General features: G+C 47.3%; 2 protein-coding genes across 4 annotated transcripts; one reads left to right on the top strand and one right to left on the bottom strand.

Moving 5' to 3' along the window:
- Window positions 1-1,245: 1,245 nt before the first annotated feature.
- Window positions 1,246-9,567, bottom strand: LOC144931470 (oxaloacetate tautomerase fahd2, mitochondrial-like). Of its 3 annotated transcripts, none has more exons than XM_078855313.1 (8): window positions 9,497-9,567; window positions 8,779-8,993; window positions 6,927-7,143; window positions 6,289-6,348; window positions 5,097-5,259; window positions 4,260-4,368; window positions 3,366-3,453; window positions 1,246-2,560 (listed from the first exon to the last, which is right to left on the bottom strand). In XM_078855313.1, the coding sequence occupies exons 2-8, from the start codon at window positions 8,943-8,945 to the stop codon at window positions 2,498-2,500; spliced, it is 867 nt and encodes a 288-aa protein (XP_078711439.1). In that variant the 5' UTR covers window positions 8,946-8,993; window positions 9,497-9,567; the 3' UTR covers window positions 1,246-2,497. The 3 variants fall into 3 exon arrangements, with proteins under 3 accessions (XP_078711439.1, XP_078711438.1, XP_078711437.1); XM_078855312.1 differs by lacking the exon at window positions 9,497-9,567 and adding an exon at window positions 9,408-9,473; XM_078855311.1 differs by lacking the exon at window positions 9,497-9,567 and having other exon boundaries at window positions 8,779-9,490.
- A 434-nt stretch (window positions 9,568-10,001) lies between these two features.
- Window positions 10,002-24,554, top strand: LOC144931468 (putative aminopeptidase W07G4.4). Its single transcript, XM_078855309.1, has 17 exons — window positions 10,002-10,061; window positions 11,936-11,977; window positions 12,423-12,513; window positions 14,436-14,501; window positions 14,620-14,702; window positions 15,018-15,126; window positions 15,452-15,576; window positions 16,395-16,494; window positions 16,781-16,856; window positions 17,919-18,004; window positions 18,174-18,278; window positions 19,017-19,092; window positions 20,112-20,230; window positions 21,135-21,218; window positions 21,800-21,857; window positions 22,067-22,248; window positions 23,952-24,554. The coding sequence occupies exons 1-17, from the start codon at window positions 10,048-10,050 to the stop codon at window positions 24,084-24,086; spliced, it is 1,551 nt and encodes a 516-aa protein (XP_078711435.1). The 5' UTR covers window positions 10,002-10,047; the 3' UTR covers window positions 24,087-24,554.
- Window positions 24,555-26,135: the final 1,581 nt, after the last annotated feature.

Genomic DNA, 26,135 nt, shown 5'->3' with positions numbered 1-26,135 from the left:
TGAGCAAAGGCCCCGAAGGCTTTTACCTACCTGTACTGTAAATCAACAGCAACATTAAGAGTAAGTATTTTTCGACCACATAGGTCTTGAACTGACCAAGGTTATCAGAACCAGGAGGAGTGACAGTGCGAAGTAGACTTCGGAAGCCAGAAATGGAGTGGATGGCCAATTCTAGACCGTTTCTTCGAGTAAGCAAGGTCTCCGCACCTTGATAATGGCAAGGAGTTCCAAAGTTATATTGGTTTCAGTTGTACGCATGACCGGGGATGCAAGTGGTTCATTTTATACGTGTAGGGGTATAGCGCTGGCTGCTGGTGGGGGGTAACTGCGGCGTACGGCAGGACTGGCGTCAGCAGGCCACAGTATATACGGGAGGGGGACGTCTAGGGGAAAGTTCATAGAAGGGGCCCATCGGTAAGTCCGGGAACCCGCTAGCAGGTTCCAGAAGCGGGGCGTGGTCGGGGCGGAGCGAGGTCACGCTGGGAGCATAAGAGGGGGCCCTGAGCGTGAGCTCGGCTGTTGCTGGAAGAGGAATCGCCGTCGTCGTCTCAGTCTTCACCCCGGGGTGCTGTTAAGACAGCCTACCAACTGTTCTTACTAAGTAGTACCGCCGACAACAGACTGTCTTAATTATAATAGTGTGCACCCACGTAAGGTGTGTATATATCCAGATGGTGCTCGTTATATAAAGAAGTGCCTCCAGTATTTCTGATTCTACACATACACGGTCTGTTCAAATTATCTCATACGGATCGGAACGCAATGGACAAGTTGGAATGACAGGTGAAATTGTGTAACAATGCACGAAAGCAACGTACACGTGGGTTAAGAAAAGTATAAACAAGGCTGGGTAGAGACGGATGTGAATAAGAGTGGCAATCAGACGTGGGGACCCACGTTTGCCGTGAACACGCTGCAATCTACTCTTGCAGAAACTTGACTCGCATCACAAGGCTGAGAGACGGTGATGGTTGAGGCGATGTCTTCATCCAGCAGTTGACAGATCATGGCCGATTTGGAAGATCCAAAATTAAACGGCGTTGTGTTCTCAACGTTGCATTGCGATGCCTAATCTCTGCACCACGGCTATGCGCGATGTGACTGGGTGAAGTTAACAGCGCAGGTGAGAGAAGCACATTTCCAAGTACAACTTGTCCCCAAGGTGCACGCTATTTACAGACATGCTGTAAAAAGACCTCGCTTGTATCGTGTTAAGAGATGCACTCGCTCAATAACATGTAGATCGCCAAGTGCTGTTTTAATAAAAGCAATAAAAACACATTTGGCACGACAAAGTATGCAATAATTTTTTTTATTGTATTGTGTTCGCAGAACACGATCTGTGCCTACAGAATACGATGTGCCTACGGAATAAATGCAGTGGGTGGGTGTTCCCAACTTTATTGGTTCAACTCTTCTGCACTGTTTCCATTGCGGAATCGTGTAAAGGCGCTACTACCCTCGTTTGTGTGGGAGATGCATGGGTTAGTCCCTAACCTTGGCAATCTCAGTCAATGGGGGCTCTTCAACAGCACTTCGAATCGGATCATTGGCACATTTGGTACTCGCGGAATTCTTTGAGCACAAGGTGACCATCAAGGCGCCATGTTTCACAGACGAGTCTCGTCTGCAGTTGTCTCGGTATAAAACTCATCCACGGCCCTATTACCCATGACTCCTATTATCACGGTTGGCTACGTACGGTGGGAAAGAAATTCGACAGATTCCTATTGTAGCTATATGGTCCACGGTAAGTAATCCACGGCCCTATTTCTTTTTATTATCCGCTGTTTTACTAAACTCATAGCAAAGCAGCTTCTGAATGCCGGCGATTTCCCCCCCCCCCACCCCATCCGGCACAGCAAATTCGTGATATTACCCGCAGAGTTATCCACGATTTTTTTTGATTTTTTACCCCACGGTTAAAGGGAATAAAATTGTGGATAACCACACGGATAATATATACGATATTGGTCCCCCCCCCCCCATATAACCGCAGATAAAGAGTTCTCCTGTAGATGACCATGACAAATTATTTCACCCAAAACAGCTGGGGGGGGGGGGGCATTTTCATGATTAGCCCGTGAAGCCGGCTGTACATGGCCACTGTCAAGCGAACCGCCCGTTTCGTTCGTCCACTCGGCAGTGTTTACCGGGGTGGTCGCTGGCCTCGAACCGAAAGCTTATGCAACAAGCGATAAACACCGGACTACTCGGCCATGTCACCGCCGAAAGTAGTCGCTCAAATGTCTTGACCAATAATACATGGGCAACGCTCGGTGGAGTCCGTGTGTGTGCGCGCGGTTACCTGCGTAGATAATACCTGGTGCATGACAATTCCAAAAGCTACAAGAAGTTGTCTTCTCAGATGTGCGTGCGCACTTTTGTCCCACGGGTGGTGTCAATAATCAAAATCTGCATGAAAAAGATCGGCTTGTGTACAATTTAAGTGGTCGAAACAAGCAACTGCAATGCAACGAATGGGCGATGATCTTCGCTACACCACTTTGTTTGCGATGGTTCCAATCTGATCAATTTCGCACTCCACCGTGTCTCCTCTCTAGAAATACGAAAAGAAAAAAAACATCCAGTAATGTTCAGGTAAAAAAAAATCCATTATGACATAACCAAAAATAAAAACGAATACTTCTGGTTTCATCATCCCTTGCATAATACCCTTTGCCCCCATAGTTTAAAAAAAGCCACAACCAATTTAAAACGGGACTCGTGATATTGATTATACTTCTTTGTTCGCGTAATGAGCAGCAGATGCTACACGCACAGAGTTGAAGTGTCCTACATAAAATGAAAGCAAAATGCGGCACAAAACAACATCTCCAAACATTCTGTGGATCTCGGCATTGCATTGTTGCCTAAATAAATAAATTCAACTTGTAAAGCGCACAGTTATAACTCGCCCTCGCGGAGAGAAGGGAGCACGACTCGGAGTCGCGAGGAACCACAGGCGAGCGGGGAGGCAGCCACACGGTGACCCCGCACCAAGCTCTGCAGTTCTCTATATATGACGGTGTTCTTCACCAATTAATGAGCGTTTAGACGTGGGGAAAACTCACGTGTGGAAGGGGGGGCGGGGGCAACACTATGCTGTGCCGCTTTCTGCTGGCGAACTAGGGTATAGCACCTCGATGCGAACATGTGCCATGATCCACCCAACCCTCGCTGCCACCACGCCGCTGGATTACAGGCCACGTGCATAGCCAACAACCGCCTGGCAGCTCATGTGCAACTCTGCCCACCGCAGTTTACTTTCTTTCTCATCGATTACCCCCCCCCCCGAATATTTTCGATGTTGCTCCGTAGGCCAACGCCAGCACCCCAGGGTGGGGGGGGGGCTGGAATGTTACCTTAAGGAAGACGGGCGGCTTGCGGAAAACGCCCACTCCGGGCGGAGTGCCCGTCAGGAAGACGTCGCCCGGGTACAAGGTCACGAACCTGCACACACGCGCAGCGAGGGGGGGGCAATGCGATAGAGGCAAGCTATCCAAACCCACCTAATGGGGGATCTTCACTGCCAGCTGTGTACACATGCAATGCTGTACTGAAGGTAAGATGGAACCTCGAACAAAAACTAACGGTCCCATCCTGCAGATGTGTATCCAGAAGGCAGGTAACAACGCATCGATTCGTCATTTATTCTTAACGCTCCGTGTACATGCATCAAATTATGTGTGTAAGCGTTTTAATTTATGGACGTTCGATAAAAATGATCTGCTCTTTAATTTAGGCAAATGGCGTAAACAATAAATTACACGAATGACAAATGAGACACGAACAGGACGCAAATTAATCGATTCGTTTCTTAAATGGAATTGACTGAATCATGACACTTCACTTAATTGCAGGTGAATCAATGAACTAGGTTTTATTTAACTAAATTGATTAGTAATTTCTCTTTCATAAATTTCTCTCCACGCAAATCCAAGTATTCTTTACTCAACAAATCGGCCCCACGGGCCTTCTGGCAGTTAATTATTTCAGCAGCATTAATCCAGTACAAGCAAACTCTGGACTGGTTTCAACATACAACCTCATCAGCAGTCGGACTTTCTTCAATCAATGTTGGTGAACTCCCAAACTTTTAAGGCAAATGCCCTTTGCCATCATGCGGTATTGGATTTTAACCATTGTATTTGTGCAGATCGTTGTGGCAACTCGCCTACAGGTGCTCACCAACAGCACTTGCCCCAACAGTATGTTAATGCTCTCAGGGGGGATCATTGCCTTTGGTGGAAACTCACCGAGACACCCAGGCAATCAGCGCCTCCGTCTTGAAGATCAACTGCTCGGTGCTGCTGTCCTGCACGAGCTGTCCGTTGACCCGGCAACGGATGCCGAGCTTGTGCGGGTCTGGGCACGACAAGACCGCAGCGTTCGGTGCAGTCAGACTGCCACGTTAATGTTCACGCAACATAATCACTGGCTTCCTTGTGGAGAATATTAGCAACAAAATAGGTAAGTGGGCAATATGTCTGGAGAAACAGATATATATTTGCGCCAAACTAAGACTCATATCTTAGATGGTCCTTACCTGTCATATTCTGGCAGACCATGCTTTCCCACCTGATGATGGACGCTTGTGTTGCGCCCGAAACGTCGTGATTTATTTTATTTTATACCTACGTGACTTTACCAAGAGAACCAAAGAGTATATTTTGGCAGTTAACCTTTTCCCCTTCCGATGACATACGTATGTACACGTCATCAGTTTTTCTTCCGATTCCGAACGGATTCGAATTGATTCCGAACGGAATCTGAAGTAAAAGGCCGTGCGGGAGGGCACGTGGCACAGTTTGGCGTCAGTTATAGTAGAGTGCCGTCGTGTCGCTAAAGTTCTCTGTGGCGAGTACAGCACAATATCTTTAAAAACAACAGCGCTACTACGCCTCTCTAAAAAAAATCAACGCTAACCGCTTGCGCGTTCCGAGATTCAGTGGTGAACGGGACCCACCCTGCAACTTGCGGACATCTCGGAGCGGGAAACGGTTTAACCAGCATTAATTCAAACCATTTTTTGTTTGTTAATAATCAACAACACAAAACTGCACGTTGTTGTCGACGACGTGTCTTAACGGTACCAGAGAGCTCGTCGGGCGTGACGAGAGCGGGGCCGAGTGGGCAGAACGAGTCGAACGTCTTTCCCAGCAGCCACTGCCGCCCGTTGCGTCGCATCTGCCAGTCCCGCGCGCTCACGTCGTGCGCCACCGTGAACCCCGCCACGTGGCTCATCGCCGCCGCCTCCTGCCAACAACAACGACCAACGTACTAATAATGATAATGGTGCACCATGGACAGTGACGGATTGGGACTAATACATCGGTCTAGGAATTTGTAAACACACCGGCCCAAATTTCCGTGCCATCTCATTGGCCCATTTGGACTGGTGCAAAAAACAAATGGGCCAGTGTAGGAATAATATTTGAGGCTGCTGAATATGGGCCTTAATGCCAACTGAGAGCGTAAATAACCAATGAAGCATACACATTAGAGGTAATAAAATAGACCGGCCTTCGGAATGGACCAGCCCACCGAGCATTTGCTCGGACTGCTGCCCTGAGGCCAGTCCGGGCCTAACCATGGAAACCACACCAGTAATTAAACTGGGTCCTCAAAGTGCAGGGAGTTGATCGTCTCGGCCAGTCACCAACGACTGCACAAAAACGCGTTAAGTTTCCATATGCACTTCATTTGCTTAAAATTCAAGCTCTGAAATTATTTTTTGATCCGTCGGACTATCAAACAATGAACATTATTGCTATCGGTGGCAGAATAGGTGGGAAAGTGCTGCCCCCTTCTTTGAGGAACAGACTCACTGGAAGAGATCTCAGATGTAGCCGTGGTGTCTACTTATGTGGGTCGTTCTCTCGCACAAAGGGTCGTTTGCGCTCTTCTGAGACAGATCCGAATGGATGCCTCATCCCGTGACATAACGCGGATAGCACAATCGTGGCGAAATTGGGATAATATGAGGAACGTTTTAAATCACAGATTCAAACGCGGCATCTCCGCAGCTATCGGCTTACTCGACTTTCCCTGACCGCTGAGCCACGCGGCTAAGTTGGCTCACGCAGATTTGCTTGTGCAAGGGCAGCGAGCGTGTGTCAATAGCGCCCTCTCATGCATGCTACATTACAGTGATCTTAGTATGTTGACAAGGGAATCCAACATATGCATGTACGTGTGCTGAACTTCTTTCGCACCGCACGTAGCCAACCGCGCTAATCGGAGGTGCGGGGGAAGGACAACAAACCAAACATAAAAAGCACTCGCCTCGATCCGCTTCCCCTGCTTCCCGATGACAAATGCAAGCTCCACCTCCCAGTCCAGCTCCTGGGAGTACAAAGCGGGCAGGCGTCAATAGGTTTCTACAGCACCCTCCCTTCACATTACATGCGCGTTCCTTTAAAGACATTCCCCCCCTCTCCCTCCCAATACCTCGTTGATCTCGTCAAGGAGCATCAACCATCACGCGAACTCCGGTCATCCTCGCAGCAGCAGCAGCGGCTTTTAGGCTAACCATCGAAAAAGACGGTCACTGCATCGCGCGCTTTCAAGATGCGCTTCTGCGGCCGATTAGCACGGTTGGCTACGTACGGTGCGAAAGAAGTTCAACATACACCCCCTCCTCCTCCCTCGCCCTGTATTTTAAAACAAAAGTTGGGAGGTGTGGCTTATAATTCGCTAGGTGTGCTGTGCCGTGCGTGTGTAGATTTGCACAACTCGGTTGACACGGGACACAAGTTTGAAGAGTGTCTTACTTTCCGGAGCCTCTCATTAATAAAGAACATGCAATTACTTCAGCCAGGTTCGACTGGGTCAGTGACCGCGCAACAGAGATGCGGCGCGCGAGTAACAGTCGCGTGCGCGGCGCCCGTCTCAAACGGAGAGTTTCCGAACGTCCGCCTGACGTTGGTCTCGGCCGAGTGGACGATGTCGTCGTAGGGCCCCGTGATGGCGCTCGCGAACTTGCTGAAGATGATCGGCTCCTTGGGCACGGCCACGTTCTGCTCGGTGCAGTGGTCGCGGTAGTTCATGCCCACGCACACCACCTTGTCGGGCCGGTGCACGGGCGCGTGGAGCCGCAGCCGGCTTCGGGGCACCACCACCTCCCGCAGGTCCAGCGACCTGGCGTGCGGGGACAGGGAACACGCGCGGGTTACTGCTAAGACCGCAAGTCCTCGTTTAACGCGTGATATGCGTTCCCGAAATAGCGCCGCGTCTTGCGAAAACTATTTAGCCATTAATAATGGCATTACGATAAGGTTTGGAGAGATACGATGCACAACTACGCACACACGCAGCGAGATGGCGGGGCTAATAACGGAGGATACGCCGCCGCGTTACTATATCATTCTGCGTACTGTATCACTCAGCTGCGCAGGCTCAAGAAAGTAGTAGTTTGTCAAAAGGTGTTAGACCAGAGGACGCCAAAAGGCGTACAGCACAAAGACAAGCACTATCAGAGTAATGAGAGCTGGTGTGGACCAATCAGTTTCAAAGACAATGCATATATTATCAGAGTATGTTTTTTGTTTGCATTCTAACCACAAGTATTGTGGTTAATGCAGACATGATTCCTTGTAAAAGGTTTCAGTTTGGTGTTTTAACATCAAAACACCTGTTTTGTTGCCAGAAAAAAGGAGAAAACCTATTTTCATATTTTGGTACTGGCAAAGGAGGTCCCATGATGTAGTAGTTTGTCATCGACCGCTCAGAGACCGCGTTATGACGACTGCGTTCTGCGTTACGACGGTGCACGTTCCACATTATGCCAAGTGTTCCCGAATGAAAGAGCCGCGTTATCGCCAAAACGGGTTGTGTGAACACCACGCGTTAAGCGAGGACTTACTATACGATATACCGTCGTACGCGCGAGGCGTGTTGTTGGGGGCGAGATAGATGTATCTCTCCCTTGCCTGCTATGCAGGAGGCCCTGGGTTCGACCCCAGACTCTGACGATGCCTCCTTTGTATTTGGAGTTGGCGTTATCTCTCTCTCTCCACGTGGTTGCGTGGATTTTCAGTTTTCCCCCCTCCACATTTATAAACTATTTTTGGCTGTTACTCTAAATTCCCAAATGTGCTAAGCCAATTCAATGAGCTATCGTGTGTGGCCAGGTGGCCTCTGAAAAAGAGCCAATAGTTCAGTGGGCTGGTAGATAACAGTTATGTAACAAAAAAAGTGACACGTCTTACACAATCGTCTTGGACAAAGGCCCATCCATTTACCGCTGGTTTTGTATCGCCACGTTTTCATAGCTGTCAACCCATACGGTTTATTCCCCGTATTCTTGTACAGGGAAATGTATTATTCAGGTCCATATGGCGTACAGCCGTTTAAATACGGGCAAAAAAACTGTTTTGTCCTTTGTGTTTCTCCCTTGTGATGGGACTTTGTAGGATGAGATTTATAAGGGCACGGGGTGACCAATACGGTCTGAATTCGTCTGTAATAAGGTAGGCATTGATAAGGGTTTGATATGTATGCGTTTCGGGCAAGGTTATAACTTGGGAGAGACAATGGGGAGTGAATTCCTGAGTGTAGCTGTACAAGGGAAACGACCTGGACAATCAGCAAGTGTGTCGACCTGCGGTTATGACGGTGGTGGTTTTAACCACGGTGTGGACGAGAAGACCAAATTTGACCTCTTGAGAAGAACACGTTACAAGAATAGGCGAGAGGAGAGAAGCTCGCAAACACCGCTTCGCCTCTCCCCGTGGCTGGCGGTGTTTGCCCATCGCCCACCACCCATCCGCGCACCTGCGGGCCGCTTGCATCGCCTCCTCTCCGCCTTCCAAGAAGGCGACCATGTCCCCACCCTGGGAGTGGCTTCCTCCCAGCGCCACCACGTCTCCCCCTGCCTCCAGCTCCAAGCCCAGGCGGGGCGAAGCATCACCGCCCGTCTCGCTGAAGCGCACGAGCCTCATGCCTCTGCGCTGTGCGTACTGCTCACGAAGGCGCTGCTGCTGCTGCTTCTGCGGATGTTGCAAGCCGCGGTGGTGAGAGGGGGAGAAGAGACCGGCACAGCTGCTCAGGAGGCGTGCGCAGAGCAGCCTCGAGCTCGCCGCGTGATGAGCCAGCGTGCAAAGTGCAGCCACCCGACTCAGATGCATCACACGCACACTGAAGACGTGTCCTTATAGAGACGCACGTGCTGTTAGCGAGCACCTATTAAGGTACGGACAGCACCACCAATGCACAAGCACACCCGGCCGTCCAGTGCTGGATGCTCACAGCGGGGCTAATTTTGTTTTGTATTTAAGGCCGAGTCGACCTAAGGGATGCACGCGCACACACTCTTGCTAAGCCTTTCAGGCTTCTGGCACAAATGCCGTCAGCGAGCACGCACGCACGCCCGGCCGCCTTTGTCTCCTAAGTGTGTACAGTACATTTAGCAACGGGCAGCTCATTTAAGGCCGAGTCGACCTAGGGCGGCGACGCAGCGAGGTCGTGACCCGCCCGTCACAGGAAGCGTCACCTTCTGGCGTCCCGACGTGGAGCGGAGCCGCGCTTCCGGTCACGCGCGAGACTCCTATTCCGTAATATCAGCCAATCACGAGCCTCCTTTCATATAACCACGCCTCCCCATACCTTAGCGAATCACAAAGCACCTTTCATTCACTGCGCACGTGACTCTTCCCCTTCTCCCTCAGCGCTAGCCAATCACAAGTCTGTCACGTGAGCACATTGGTCTCGAGCGCTTTCTTATTGGCTGAGCGGGGTTAAGTCACGCCCCTCCACTCGCCCTCTCCCCGCCCCCCACCCCTCGGGCCTATTGCGTATCCGCTGTACGAAGTGCAAAAGGCTCATCGCGTATGCGCAGTAGGGATTCGCAACTCGCCACGGCGCATGTGCAAGTGGGCGTTATAAAAAATAGCGGGACGCCTTATCGGTTGTAGGGATTGTTAAACAGGGGGGGGGTTGCGCTTATCTGATGTATGGAATTAGATGGGCGTGGCCCATTGGGGACTATAAAAGGAGGAGCCGTGCAGTGAACTCGACTTGCACACTCGCTCGCGTGTTGCTGCAATGGAGGCTTTGTGGTGAGTGGTTTCACTTAGGCAAACATTAAACTGGTTCGGCTGCAAACAGTACGCGTTTCATTCGTCTTGGCTATGTATATATTTTAAACAAAGTAACCTGTTCGTGCGTATGCGTCGTGGTTGTCGGTAAGCGCTGTTTAATGTATTTATAGGTGTTACGAATCTTACGATTTTAATTGGCCTTAATATATTCGATTATTATCCGCGGAAAGTTGATTCGTTTCGGTCTGGTCACGCACTCAATTGAGTTGCATACATATGGTTACACACAGCTACGGGGTTATAAGAGAGACTGACTCCAACTTTCCATATACTTTATACATCGTGTGAAATGTGGAGAATACTGTATAATAGAATAGACTGCATCGCCTTCATGTGTATCTTCATCATCCACATTAGTTTGTTACACTTGGTGTAATGCTACATATATTTAACATACTCGGTGTAATTTGCAGTGAACGTCACGTGTGTGTCTAAATTAATGTAATCCAATTATTTATTTTCCAACTTGCTTCTGAGCACATTACAAGCCACGATCAGACTTGCGTAGACCGCGCGAAATATGAAATTTTAATAAGAAGCGGAAGGAATAGTGATGTAGCAAGTGGATTTATGACAACTGGCTCGACTAAGATTGCTCTGACGAACAAGACACTAAGTTGCATAATGAATGAAGCTCGTCCCGAATAAAACAAAAGTCAAAATCGTAATTAATGAAAGAGAAAACCAAACTTAGCGTAATTAATAAATCTATTTTTGACGACTACGACCCACCTGCAACGGATCACTGTCGTAATGTCGAATGTGCAGAAGAAACAAAACTTTTAAACTTTGATTAGTGCATCGTGTAGAGCTCGTCGAGATGAATCGATCGCCATATCGCTCGCCTTCAACAGACATACAATGACGTCTCATCGCAGATTACAGCGAGAGCCGGGGGCTAATGGGACCTCCGGGGTCTCTCCATAAGGTTAAAATGTCTATTGCAGCTAAGCTCGCACATGAATGCAGATTTAACATGATCCTTAATCATAAGTGAAGGGTGGGCGCAAAGTCCATGTACCCCTATCTTACGAGCTTCACTCGAATCCGAATGGTAAAGGGGTATAGGGACTTTGCGCCCACATTTTATACTGATGCATTTTGTCATTGGACACAGCAATGCTGTACTGTATAGCTTAGGGGAAAGGCCCTATGCTCATATTTATTGCATACAAGTACTTTATAAGATCCGTAGTAGAGTAGGGAAATGTGTCGTTGCAAATGCAGAATCGCTTGTGTAACGTCGGCAACTGATGACCATATTCCCCGGATATTTAGTTGTGAAATTATGACTTTCCAGAGGAAGCAGCAGACTTTTTCGAAGAGAACGTGTTTCCCACTTCTCTATGGCTCTTTAAAACAGTACTGGACTTGTTTCCGCCTTTGTGTGGGAGGTGGGTGGAGGGAGGTGTGTGAATTGGAAGTATTATTTTGGTTTAAAATGTGTCGCCTGAAGGAAATGGGTTAGATGAGTTATTGCCAATGTGTAATTGATACGATTATATGAAAAGGGGAAATAAAACCCAACATAACGCCTCTTATTTCCACTCGGGATATAATTATCTAACATCATCATAAGCAGCAACAGCAAACGTGTTCTGATGCAACAACATTTAAATACAGAGTTAAACTTAAGTTCACAAACGTGTCCAATGTTGACTTTGCAACTCGCAAAAAATTCCCTTGCAGTGAGATACAGCTTTGCATGTTGTCTGGCTTGCAGTATAATTTATACAGCTGAAGCTTGTCGCAAAGGTTTTCCAAATGCCTGCAAGGTGGTAGTGGAGGGGGCCTTACTGCTGTGGTTTTGAAGTTTTTTTTCTTTCTGGCAGGGCACTTAACATCGTCCATGTGACTACCATCAAAGATGACCGGTAAGAGTACGAATATTTATGCATGCCTCATTGAGAAAGGGTTTTTTTATGGTCGACTCGTAAAAAAAATTACGTTTGTGACAGTTGTTGCAATTGCTGGCGTCCATTTTAGCAAACTGGAATGTCACCTGAGTTTGAGTCCCAGCCGTGGATATTATAGGTGTGGTACGGGCGTATATCTGATCATCTCATGGATTTTGGCTACATTACCTCTGTGGTGTGCTAACATCAGCACCAGCAAGATAAAGGCTGTACAACCACCAACATTGAAGACTTTGCCTTAATGGATGCTCGCTGACGGAACTTCCCCTAAAAGTCCGCATGGCTATACGAGGATCATTGGCTGTGGGTGTGCATTTTAGGTGGCTGCATTAATAGCTGAAGTGTCTTGTGTGTAATGAGATGGCCTCATGTCTGTTCATCTCACATTCCTATCCATGTGCAGATTTGACGGGGTGGTGGTGGTGACGGATAATGTCACAAATCTGTCCGGTGATCTGCAGTGCATACAGGAAAAGCTGGCCGCCTATGTCAAGGTGTGGAGTCGTGTGCGAGTGTGCACCGGAGACACACGATGTCTAAAGCTACGAATTAATTGAAATGATTTAAGGAAAATTACCGATTTAAGGAAAATTACCAATTTTTCCACGAGATTTGTGTGTTTGGTATAATGACAGAACATCGCATAAACAATGGTGAAGTGAAACGCAAAGCGAATAGATTTCCTTCGTAAGAATTGTGGTGTCTACGCAGAAAAAAACACGTCTGTCCAAAGGTCCTTTTGAGTTTAGAATTTTGGCAAGAAGGCAGGATAAATATTTTGTAGTCTGAATTTTTTTGTGAACTCTGCCTCCTTGTACAATCGCAAAAAATTATCAAGTTGGCCAGAATTTTCTCACATCTTGCACAAATGAACGTAAGCACTTTCAGAGTTCTGGCACAAAGTCCGAGGACACGCTTGTTAAATTGTCCTAAATCACGAGTTGACTATTTAGGTTTCCTTTACTTTGTGGACCCTCTTTTTTTTATTGCCAAAGGTGTTATCGGGTGACTGAAGCTGTAAATCTGTGGGACCCCTTCAGCTGGTTTGTCAAGACGACTTTTTCTAGCAAAACGCTGGCTTTTTGTGGAAGCTCATTTGTGTTTGAAGAATTTTAAAACAAACTTCTTCTGCCCGCTGTACAAATTCAAAATGCACAACAAAACAACCAGTTTACTGGCTTCTGAGACTCTGGCCTGCAGCAGTCACGAGTTGTGTAAGGTGTAGTTTAAGGAAACTGTCATAGCTGATAAAGTACTTCAGCACCAGTTGTTAGTTTACACATAATAATGATAAAATCCTTTATTTAAAACAAGTTGAGAGTCCATCGAGACCAAAAGTCTATTTATCAAGAGAGACCTTGGTAAACAGGAAAATGCATACAATGGTTATAAAATGGAATGTATTTGTGATGAATGCCGTATGAGCTAATACTTTAAAGTGTAGTGGGTGGCACCCTAATTTAGACTCGGACTTTATTTCAGTTGGCAAGGCCCATTGAGCTAAGTAGTTCATTTTTACAAGGATGACCACAGCCCAACCCCATCGGCATTGCCGGCAGTTATCGGACACTGCAGGGTGGAAATGTGCAAAGTAACGAGCAACAGCAAATTTTATTTCCACAACGTGCCAGAGCTTACTGCAAACAGGAAAAACAAATTTCAATAAAAAGCTGTGTAAAAGTTAATCCTATCGCAGACCTATGTACATAAACCATATAAACCGACTGACATTGGAGCTTGGTTATAGCGTTGGCAATTTATTAATATTTTTGCTTCTTTATCAGCCGCCACGTGGTGTGCGCATTTTCCTCTTCGAGTATGGAACGTTTAATGTAGTTAAGAATTTTTCAGTCTGGGTCGTGTCCTGTGGTCATTGCAGAGGGAGTTGCAACTTTGTCCAAAAGATTAAAAGTGAAGGCATATGTTGAGTTATGTCATTAAAATAACGTTTAAGTTTATCGATCTTTATTTAAGTGTTCTCCGACAATCCATCCTCACAACTCCTACCTGGTCAAGGCCAGAACGTGAACGGCACGATATTGCGATGCATGCGTTTAATGGTGGGGGTGGGGGCAGAGTCCCAAGTTGAAAACTTTGGGAACCCCTGGTGTAACACTTCTGTTGAGCATCCACGCCTCCTGCTGAAACGCTTCTTTTCCTCAACGTACCTTTTGTGGTTCCAGACTCGGTGTTTTGTCTGCTTTCTAACCTCTCCCCGTACTTACAAATGAGCTCTGCGACTATGCTCATTTTATAGTGGGAAAACTCCACAGGTTTGTCCATAGAAATGCCTTAAAGGGAAACATAAAATTGACAGTTTTGGGCAATCTAATAATCTGTGCAATAATGCATGGTTGATAGTGATATCCTGATAATGTGACATTTGTCATACATGATTCATCTTGCATTGCCACAGGCGGATGCAGCCTTCTACAAGGAGGTGTCTGTGGTGCCCTGCCAGTGCTCCACGGAAAAGAGGCTGGTAATGATGTCACTGGGTTCACTTGCTCCCACGGTCACATTTTTGTTGCGGTTGAACCGAGCGCTCGCACTGACCATGAGACATTTACACTGTGTGCATTTTCCTCCTTTTCTGCCAGATCTTCTCACCCACGGGACCCCTCAATCGGGACTACGACGACGTCCGTCGTTTTTCCGATGCTGCCTATTCCGGCATTGTGAGGTAATGCGTGGTGTGAAATTACGGGAAAAATAGTTTCGACATAAAACTACGTACACCCGTTTTAGCATACAGATTTTCACAAGTTAATATACCTCCACATGTCCTACATAGCTTTGACGCACATTGTATGATTGTTTAAAATGCTTCTGTAATGTGCGTTTAGTGTTTTGTGGTGTAATTTTGATCCCAACATTCAACATGCGGATCAAACTGCTGTCTATAATTATAATTCTTTAATTATACATTGCATTGTGCTGTGGTTTCACCGACTGCTTTTTTTTGCTTTTGCTTCTCACGCCTATCGTCTCTCAACAGGGCCCTCAAAGCCGGCAGCAAGAAGCCCCTGCTGGTGCTGGTGCCCGACTCTAGATTTAATGATGCCCTGCTCGTGGGTGCCCTCGGGGCACTGCATGCACTCTACGTGGTGCGTTGCAACGCTCAATACCCCGCCCACCCTCCTGCTTCATCGCAACGACCTAATAGACACACGCTGCCCTTCCCGCCCGTCATTTAATATCGTCGGGGAAGAGGGCCATTTGACCCGACCGGCACGTAGCCCTTCTCTTGTTACTTTGCTGCCTCAAATGTATCCCTGTTGTATTTTACACTCATTGTTAAATTTGCCTGGTGTGGTCTGATCCACACCACCTTATTTTTTGTGCCACAATATGCTTGCTATAACAACCACTTGTGGTGTGCACGCCTAAACACGGGACCCCCTATGTGTGCATGGCTGTGGATCGTGACAGCCTATCGAGGTCCGAGAAGCCTTGCCAGAGAAGAAGAGCAAGGCAGAGCTGCTGGGTCTGTGGGTGCCAAGCGACGCGGAGGGACAACATCTTGTCAAGGTGGTCACGGCGCTGGAGAGTGGCAGGTGTGCATGTTAAGCGTGGCCATTGTGGACCAAGCCTTGCAATCCATTACCAATGTCAAAAAATGTAACACATCCATCAATAACACTTTCTGTATAAATAAAGTATAAATAACTAGGGGTTGTTCGGGGGCACAGCCATTGATGTGGCGCCCCTCAACCATTTACTGCCTTCGGCCAGGAAAGTCACAAAAAAAATTGCACACGAATGACGCATTCGCGCAAGCACCCGATGCTCCGTTTTGAAGTTTAAAAATGAAGCCTCTTTGAATTATATTATGTTTTGAATTAGATAAAAGATTCTTCTGGAAGACTTAATTGAAAAGGACATTCCATGTGAATTCTCTCATCGTTAAGTTGATGGCCTTGCTGGGGGTTCGGTTCGATGCAGACTTTCACCTGTTTGGTATTGCGGGATCGAGATAAGGCGACATAGAGCTGGCTGTGCGAGAAGACCGCCGTATGCAGATCGATTCCAACACAATCGAACGTCTGTCCCTGTGCCGCCGTCGTTCCTGCAGGGAGTGCGTAGGTTTACAGCGCCCCCTGTATGAAAACGACGGAAAGTGCAGCGTTCATCACAGATAAAGTTGTGCGCTTATATAAGAGTATAGGAAATTACCCGAAACAGACATTTGCCCAAAATGTAAGTGATATATAATTGATGTTTGGGGCAATGGCTCTTCATAGCACCTGTGCTTAAATTCTTGGGCGAGTGAAAATGCCTTGGAGGTATCGTTGCTTGCCAACACGTGTCTGGTCGTCCTGCTGCTGCGGTTTGCCGCGCTGCCAATTGGTACTGGTGTTTGTGTGTCGTGCAGGGTGGTGTACCGCGATATCGGCGGCTCGGACCCCGAGCGCATGGCAGCGCCAAAGGTGGCCGAGTACTTGGAAGCCATCTTCAAGGGCACGGCCGTCTTGGTGAGCCCTTGGCCCGAGCCCCCATGCCCCGCAGCCCTGCGCGTTGCGTGACTACTTGCTCCGCCACCATTGACTGACATGTTTTTAAAGATCATGCCAGCGATGCACTGTCGTGTTTGGAAAAAAAACTAAACTTAATGGAAGTGAGAAAATAGTTTCTGCCTTGCAGGAAGTCAACAGTTCCTGTTTTTGTCTTTCGGAAATGTATCTATTTTTTTTTACTTAAAATGTGATGTAGAAAGTTTCGTTTTGCCATTTAAATGTTTTCTTGATTTTTGAATTTCAGATGAAAGTCATTTCTGACCCTGATGTCTTCAAGAAAGAATTTCCATGCTTGGCTGCAGTCAACCGTTGTGCAAATGGTTAGTAACAAAAAAACTAAAATAAATCGACAGTCTCCAAACCATACTGGAGAATATGTGAATTCACTTTGAGTTGGGTGTTTGTTGTGAATTATTATTACACTTGTTTACCCAGGAACGGTTAGTCTCAAGGCAGCTTGCAGTGTGGGTTGATGTTGCTCTGCGTAATCCCAAAGTAATAATTTGCAGGTGATTTTTCAGCATTTGGGATGTTTGGCCAATACCAGTTACACTTGTTTTTTTTAATCTGTGTGAGGAAACCGGAGTCGGGAATCGAACCCAGAACCTCTTACTGCCCTTTACAGAAATTATGGAAAATTGCTTAAACAAGCAATGATTGATATATTTAATCACCGTTTACTAAATAATGCAGCCCTGGATGCTCGCGGCAGAATTGTAGATTAAATGAAATCGTAGTGTAGAATAACTAATGGCGCTCGGAATGCAATCATCACATTGCGAAAGTAAAATTTTGCCGCAGGATAAGTAAAGTTGAACAAATAATGTTTAATGAGAAACCAGCAGCCAATGATGTGATTTAGAGTGAATTTGAGGTCAGGAATGTGTGGGTGTTGTTAATATTCGGTGTAGTAATGGTGCAGGAGTTGGCACATTGCTACGAACCCAGTGACTTCCATGGGAACGGGTGTGATATCTACATCTCTCCTAGTGCTGCTCTAGGTCGGCTAAGTCTGGTGTGGGGTGTAAGCATCCCGACCTTAGTGGGATGCTTGTCCCAAACAGGATAACATCTAAGATCGTTGTCCAGGTTGGATTTGTATTATCTTCTAAATGCGACAATGTCTCCAAGATTCTTTACAGACAGTGGGCCTATTTATTTTCTAGGGAGCTGCAGTCAGTCATTGGCCGAGGAGGTGGGCGGAGGGGGACGAATGTTTTGGATAGGGAGTTGATGGCACCCATGGTAGGGGGATGGGAGTTCCAGATTATTGGCGACGCAGAGGAGAATGAGTAACCTCCGATACTTGAGCGAAGGCTCAATGCATTTTTTTTTGTTTCTGTGCCTGTGTCCGCTGCGTGTGTCGTCTTGGTATCCGCCAGCCGTTGAGCGCCACCGCGGGCGTGTGATCGAGCTGGAGTACACGGGCGAGGGAGACGTGGACAAGACCGTCTTCCTGGTCGGCAAGGTCTGCTTAAGCCCTCGTGTGAACAAACAGTCCGCAAAACGTGATTTCAACTCGACGTGTGCAATTGAACGCCCATCACAGTCGCGGGTGGGGACTGAGAGGAGGCACTTGCGAAGCACAGCAAGGTGGCATTTGTGCGATGGTCTCTTTTTTTTCCCCACTCGCGCAGGGCATCACCTACGACACCGGTGGGGCTGACATCAAGGCCGGCGGCCACATGGCCGGCATGCACCGCGACAAGTGTGGTGCGGCCGCCGTTGCTGGATTCTTTGAGGTGACCCGCACCTCCCCACGTGCACCCTTAACTCGGCGGTTCTCGCCCCGTGCGTCGCACTCCCCAAGGGGATGTGTGAAGAAAGCCTTTCGATAGGTGGGGGGGGGGGGGTGGAGGGCGCAGACAGTCGCATCCCATGAACACTCATACAAGACATTTTTAACGTGCGCGGGGAACGTCAGCACCATGTTGCGGCAACAAGACACATTTAATACGCAACAGGAACCAAATGCCTTATTAACATTGCGTCGACTAGTGGCGTGGACACGTGTGATCTGTGCGTGTTTGTAGCCTTAACCTTGGGGGCAATTTTGGGAGGGGGGGCTGGGGGGGATTGGCAGGGACCCCCCAGGGGTCTTTGGTAAGGGCCACAATACCACAAAGGTACGGTGGCCCCCCAACTTCCCTCACAATTATATTGGTGTTATTTACATATTAGGACGCTTCATCCAGCAGTGGATTAACAAACGGCTGCAAAATTGTTTTACAGGAGTAATATTTAATCGGTTCAGCATGTGACCCCGATATACTTTTTTGTTGTCCTTCTGCCACACCTCCGATTTTACATGGTTGGCTATGGTATGGTGCGAAAGAAGTTCACAATATATATTCATATTTTTCCCTTGTCGCCATCATTAACAAAGACAAAATGAACGGAAGTCTGTCGTCTTTTTGGCCACTGTCAATTGCTGAAGCCATGCCCTGCCCCCCCCCCTTGCCTATCTCCCTCCCGTGCAGATTCTGGCCAAGCTGAAACCCAAGAACATTCGTGTGGAGGGCGTCCTGGCAATGGTGAGGAACAGCGTTGGTTCAGGTGCGTATGCTGCCCCGCTGCCAATGCTCCTCTTCAATTGTTTGTCTAATTGGGAGTAATTTCATCAAACAGGATCGTGCTATATTACGCGTGTCGTTTAATGCATGCGAGTTGTCTAGAGGTTAATTAAAGTGGCAGAATTTGCACTCAAATCTGACATCCTGAAGCATGCGTCTTGAGTGTGTGTGCCGATAGCTTTCCTTTAAAAAATCTCTTCAAAGCTCTTCGCAAGGTTTTATTCGTAGCGGTTAAGCTCTGGATCAGGTGGTAGATGAATGGGCCTACTGTTGTGGCCTTGCAAAATCAGATGCTAACCATGACCGATGGTGGGCATCTGATTTTATAGATCAAGGCTGTCGATCTTTTCAGGTTGATACATTTAGCTGTACATTATAATTTTGAATTAATTGAGTGTAAGGGCAACCGATCTTCTTTCCTGGTGAGATTCGTTTCTGCCATAGTAACATGGAATTTGTCGTCATTGGCTCAGGACTCATGACGATGACCACATGTTTAGCAGTGATAATTTCTGGATGCGCTATTTTATTTATCTAGGAAATATTCTTGAGTCTCAAGATAATTTTCCATGAGTCCTGCATTGATATATTGCCGTTGGCAAGAATAGAATACAATTTATATATTTGGCCAATTGATATTTAGGAAGTGTTTTGGATGCAGGGGGGGGAGGAACTGAAGTACCTGGAGAGAACCTACTCGCATGACAGGATAACTCTCAAAAGTCTTCACAGACATGGTCGGACGTGGTCATCTATCCACTTATTCTGCTGCCATCTGGAGGCCCACCTCAATTTGTTTAGTTTGTCCCCCCTCCCTGCACCTCCAATTAGCACGGTCGGCTACATATGGCGCAAAAGAAGTTCAACGTACATGCATACAACCCGGGCGGGTTTGGGAATTTCACAAATGTACCGGTTGCCAACGTTCGGCCCCCAAGGATCCGGATTACAAGGTGTGCACCACTGGGTTTATCATCGAGGCGACTGTTTGGTTGCGTGCAGACTGCTACGTGGCGGACGAGATCGTGACGTCGCGCGCGGGGAAGCGCGTGCGCGTGGGCAACACGGACGCGGAGGGGCGCATGGTGATGGCCGACCTTCTGTGCCTGCTCAAGGAGAAGGTGTGGATTTGACTCCACGTCTTGACCCAAGCATACAGTCATTGCAGCTTTAAAATGTCACTAATGCAAAGGTTGTTTCTGTTTGGTATTTTTGATCTGCTGTAATGAGTCGTTTTAGAAACTTTTTTTTTTGGTGAGGGTAGCCAAGAGATTCAGGTCAGCTGGCTTTTGTGTTAGACTTTATTTTCAAGTGTCGCGGTTATAGTCTCAGCCCATTTAACCAATCATAACAATACATAATACATTTGTTTGTGCACTTCACTTGGCTAAATCCCATCTCTGGGAATTAAACATTTTAGTTTGACATTCATATGCAGACCATTTTTCTGTCGTAGAGGTGGGTGGGAAAGCTCTGCCTGGCTCCCACTACGTGTATCAGAGGCCACATGAAGGGATTTCGGCAGTAATTCACTGACAGTGTGATATGTCAAGAGTTTACCTGCCAGCAATTGAGTGAATTATCACAAATTGGGGTTTGCCATTCAATTCAAGAATTGATTCATTTTTATTTTGTTTGTACCTTCATCATTTGAAGGGTTTTTTAAACCTGCCTTCATAGTCCAAGTATAACATTTAAACAGGACGAAAATTAGATATATTTATTTGGCATCTGAAGATGCTGTACAGAAAACATGAACATGTTTTATTTTATAGAGTGGCAGTCGGTCATAGGCAGAGGGGAAAAAATCAATCTTTTAACCTGGGCTTAAATAGAGCAGGGAGTCTGTAGCACGAATTGTATATCGACACATTATTTGTACATTTGTTAATTGGCATGTTATGCGCGTCTTTGAAGCTGTGCGTGATGGCCATCGTTGGCACGCACTTTTACTGGACATCTGTGAAAAAGAGCTTTACAGCTCCGTCGGATTCCTCCAGTATAAACATTCTGCTTTCTCTCCAGGCGGTCAGCGCAGTGAACCCCGAGCTGTACACCATCGCCACCCTGACGGGGCACGCCATCCGTGCCGTGGGGCCCGAATACACCGTGAGTGCTGGTCGCCTGCCCCCACCAACCGCACCACTGGCTCAACTGCCTGCTACCTCCACCCCCTCCTCGCTACCGAGCCCGCTTGTGCGGGTTTATAAGAATGAATTTTAAAAATCCCCGCATTCTGTGCAACAGATTGCTTTAATATGCGCGTGTGTGTGTATATACACACAGCCCTTTGTCGATCCACTGCTGGATGAAATGCCTCCCCACGCTGTCGGTTGATGAGTTAATTGGTCATACTTTACCCCGCCGGTGAGTGCCGTTGGTGAAAGCAGGACAGCGGGTGTACATTTGTGGAGAGTGTAGAGCTGCTGCTGCTGCACTGCCCTCTGCTGCCCAAAATGTAGAGCCGCAGCTTGTATCAATTCCCATATACCACATTCGCACATCCTGGCACTATCCACACTCGACCCTGCTTTGCTTCCGAGATCTGATGTGTCCTCTTGCCTTGCACTTTTATTTATTCCAATCATGTGTCCTGCTCGTAGGTTTTCGTGTGTTTTGGTGCATGTCTAATATTTTTCTTAATGTAGGGCTGTGATGCTGACCCCTAAACCTTAACCTGTTTATGACAGCTGATCATGGACAATGGACCGGCACGGGAGGCTGGGAATAGTCAGGAGTGGTTCAAAGGTAGGTCTCAAGTCCCCCTCTACTTGAAACCATTAATGATGAGAACACCTGATTTAACCCTTGAAACAGCGATATTGCCACGTATACACTAATAATAGACACTACAAACACAATGAGAAAATTATGATGACGCAGTCCGAAATAAAAAATAAATTGTCCGGCAAGTAAAATAACGGCGACCCTCCGTGACCCCCGCCGTGTGTGACCAGTGGGCGAGCGTGTAGGCGATCCGTTCGAATTGTCCACCATCCGGCGCGAAGACTACGTCTTCCACGCTGGGAAGTCCGAGTACGAGGACGTCTTGCAGTGCAACAACCTTCCGTCGAGCGCCACCCCGCGTGGACACCAGTCGCCCGCCGCCTTCCTCGTGCTCACGTCCGGGATGGATGCCGTGAGTATTGCTCGCGGCATCTCCTCCGTTCCATGGCTGGTTTGGCACAAGCTGTGTTTCCTTGGCAGCCTGGCGCAGCTGAACAGATCCCAGAGCCAGACACCTGGCTTCTCATATTTATTTTCACAACCCATGCTGCACACAGCTGCGCTAAAAGCCACGGTGCTTGTGTGGTGACATCGCTCGACTGACTTCCCACCTGTTTTTTTTTTTCTTCGTACACTTGGCAGAGAGTTGCAAAAATAATAGGTTTTCAGCTTCACTTTGTTAGACATTAAATATGAATTGAATGATATGAGGATGAACCTACATGGTCTGTCATCGATATTTTAATCATGATCTATGTCATGTTGTGAGTTTTTACACTATGAGATCTCTTTTACCAGTGGCAAAATATGATAGTAGGTTTTTACCCTTTTAACTGGTACAAAACAGTTTTGTACCAGTTAAAAGGGTAAAAACCTACTATCATGTTGTGAGTTGTGGTAGATGTCCTTTTAAAACATGACAGACATTCTACTGTCACTCACAGCATTCCAACACGTTACCTCTGATATTATCGAGTGTGAAAGAAGAACTGCACAAAGTATGTGTTGCATTATTCTATCGTCTCAACATGTTCAAACCCTTACGTGGTATGAGACCTTTGTGATAACATCAATTCTAATCTCCTTCATCGCAGTCCAGTGGGCCACTGCTTGCGTATGCTCACTTTCAGTTCTGCAGTGCTGCACTAAAATAAACCGATTGCATGGTGACTCATTTTAAAGAAATTAAAACATTCTGAGCTTTGTGAGAAAGGGCACGATGACCACCATGTAGGAAATACTTCACCGATGCTTCGTCATTTTCACTGCTTTCCAGTGGAAATGGACGGAACGATTTCCCCCTTTTGTCCCAGCTGCTCGGCGTACGTGCTCGTAATCTCAAAAGCGTGGGATTTTTGTGAAAAGCCTTTGACACGGGCGGTGTGATGCAGACGCTCTTCTCATGATGGAATTTTAAAGCACAGCATTTTATGTCGCCTTGGGTCTGTTATGGTAGTTTTTCTGCTTCCTGTGTTGCCTAAATGCCATGTTATTCTCTCATTTTTGAAAGGGCATTTGTTTTGCTGTCTGCCAATTGTTTTTTTTCTAACCACTTTGCCAATGTGCTACATTCAAGGGATGAATGGTAAAGGGCAGTGGTGCCTGACCCATGCCTCCTTAAAGTTCAGGTAGCCTAAATTGAGTACCTGATGCAGTACATCAATAAAATAGAGACGCAGGCAGTTAGCGTTGGGTGCTGGCCTCACCGGTTTTCCGTTGGATGCCATTGTAAGTGATCACCAGTGACACATCGCCCGACATAACAGACAAAATAGGGGGTTTGTGTGGTGGGGCAGTGGTGTTAAGAGCTGTTCACACAACTGCTTTGGGATGCTGGCCACCTGGATCGATTTCCTAGCGATGCTGCACATTGGGGGGCCAAGGGGTTAACTGAACCTACCGTGGGGCCTTCCCTTGGTCAACTTGGCATTTAATTGTACATTAGTGTGGCTGTATAACGAGCAGGACTCAGGGGGTGGGGGGCTACCTGGAAATGGTACTGGGCTCACGTCTTCATGTATGAGGCTGACCTTCATAGGTGCTTGCCTAATAGCACTTGCCCATGCAGTCTAATGCAGGTAGGCTACATGGCGATCTGTGTGTGTGTTCCATCAGCATGGGCTGGACTCTGAGAAGCCGCTGCGCTACTCCCACGTGGACATCGCGGGTTCATCTGGACCCTTTCCTGGCACTCCTACGGGTGCACCTATAGTGGCCATGGCGGCGCACTTCCTGTTTAAACGACTGTGAAAAGCGGCAGTTTCAACCCAAAAGCCACCGCTGCTGCTGCACACCTCATCCTCACAACCACAATCTCTCCACTCCAGTCATCGCCCTCCCACCCCTGCCCCTCCACACGACCACCAAGCAAAACCACCCCTTCTCTGTGTCAGGTGTTCACCGCTCGGTGGCTAGCGGTAAAACCTCTTTTCATATAACCAACGAGGTTGTCATTTAATCGGTTTGTGGAATTTTGGGTGTATTGAATTCTCGGTGGCATGTTTGCAATTTGTGGGACTTTTTTTACCTGTTACCGTGTTGGGATGCAGCCATATGTTTTGATTCCTTGACATGTGTGCGTGCCTTCTGCTGAGCACTTGATTTAATGCAATCCTACCTTGTTTAACCTCTATCATGTCATCCTTGAGGGTGTTTTGTAACCGATGTGACATTTTGAGTACAAATCGTTGACTAAAGCAGGTTTAAAAATGGAATTCAGTCACGGCTCCTTGTCTTTTTTTTATTTAGAAGGTTTTTTTGAAGTTTTTGTAAAAAAAAAAATACCATGGGCTAAAATTTGTTAAGTCCCTATAATATTTACCAAAATCATTTTTGGGTGCCTGGTTCGTTAAATGAGGGTACCAATTGTGCATCTGTTTGATTGATAGCTTTTTAGTTTGAAGACATCTTTCATTGTAGACATACAGATGGCCCTAAAATGTATAAATTGTAAATTTTACATTCAAACGAGAAATCGTACCAAATATTCTGTAAAGGTAATTGGCTAAATATCCGAATACGCACTGCACACAAAATAGTACTTGAGACTCCAATCAAGCTGTTGTGGATTATTGGAAGTGCAAACAAACATATCCCGGAGTCTTTATGGATTTTTGTTAATATGTTATGGATCTGTTGCATAATTTATCATTTTAAATACGATTTTAACATTTACAATGTATAAAGGGGAGTGGTGGCTCAGCGGTTAGTGCACTTATCTACGAACTTGGCAATTTAAGTTGAATTCCCAGCCACCACTCTGGGCAGTGGTGAGTGTCTGAACGAGAGTCCTACGTTGGGTACCCGCAAAGTGAGTGAACGAAGTCGTGTTTGCCGAACGGGTTCCGGTCACATCACATGATGTTCACGCCACAACTGGACCACGCACCCAAGTACTTGATTCTGACCTCTTTGTGGATACCGGTGGCTGCTGAACCGATCTCCCCCCCCCCCAAACCCCATGACTGATAAGATATGGGGGAGGTTTTCATCCAGCAGTGGCTTGCCAAAACCTGAAAATTCTTGTTTGTAATGGAGCAATGCTGCCGCCTGGTGGACAAATGACCTTGCTGCGTGGCCAGGCAAGTCGTGAGCGAGTCTCTTTGAAAGCTACCGACCACTGGATGTGTGTCGCAGTTGTTGCTCTGCATCTACACCTGCATCTACACAAGCCATACGAAAGACGAAGAAGGCTGGAATGGGGTATTCACGCTGGCTCCCAGTGCCCCCGCAATTTTGTTCGCACAAAAAATACCGGTTGCGCGTTAAATGTGTCCTGGAAGTCTGGCTTCCTTCATCCCAGCGAGCCTATTTATGAAGCCTATTAGCACATTGTTGGGGGCGCAGTTGTGGTTAGTGGATTGTGCCGCTGTAACTACAGCGACCCGAGTTCGATTCCCGGCGAAAGCTGCATCAGTGGATGAGTTGTAACCTGTCCTGGGCCCCCCCCCCCTTTCATCAACTCCTACTGACCAGTGCCATGGAGTATGGTCGTATACTGCCCATGACTGATGGTGCGGGGAGGGCTGTAATCCATCAGTGGATTGATATGAAGGGCTGACAATTATTAAATTGTTATCGGATGATGGAGGAATGCACAAGGAGCCCCGGGTGAGCGATTCTGTTGCTGCCTGAGGAATAAAGCGGCAGCCGAGTTGCGTGTTCAAGTGTCCCGCACACGAGTATCCCTCCGCTGTCTGAGTGTGGCAGCTTTGTCGGTCTCGTATATATCTAAATCAGCTCAAACTACCTGTAAATCACGTCGCTTCTGTGTGGCCACCCCCACTGAATCCGTCCCTT

Source organism: Lampetra fluviatilis, chromosome 4 (assembly GCF_964198595.1).
Source record: "Lampetra fluviatilis chromosome 4, kcLamFluv1.1, whole genome shotgun sequence".
NCBI lineage: Eukaryota > Metazoa > Chordata > Hyperoartia > Petromyzontiformes > Petromyzontidae > Lampetra > Lampetra fluviatilis.
Note: the sequence above shows the minus strand (reverse complement) of the source record. Positions and strands in the feature narration are given on the sequence as shown.

Coding starts and splice junctions, on each gene's coding strand:
- LOC144931470 (XM_078855311.1), bottom strand. CDS start 9,131: ATGCATCTGAGTCGGGTGGCTGCACTTTGCACGCTGGCTCATCACGCG. Junction 5,260..6,288: donor AGCAGGGGAAGCGGATCGAG/GCGAGTGCTTTT, acceptor TGTTGTTGGCAG/GAGGCGGCGGCGATGAGCCA. Junction 4,369..5,096: donor CACGCCCGACGAGCTCTCTG/GTACCGTTAAGA, acceptor TGTCGTGCCCAG/ACCCGCACAAGCTCGGCATC.
- LOC144931468 (XM_078855309.1), top strand. Junction 11,978..12,422: donor ACTACCATCAAAGATGACCG/GTAAGAGTACGA, acceptor ATCCATGTGCAG/ATTTGACGGGGTGGTGGTGG. Junction 18,005..18,173: donor CCGTCTTCCTGGTCGGCAAG/GTCTGCTTAAGC, acceptor CCACTCGCGCAG/GGCATCACCTACGACACCGG.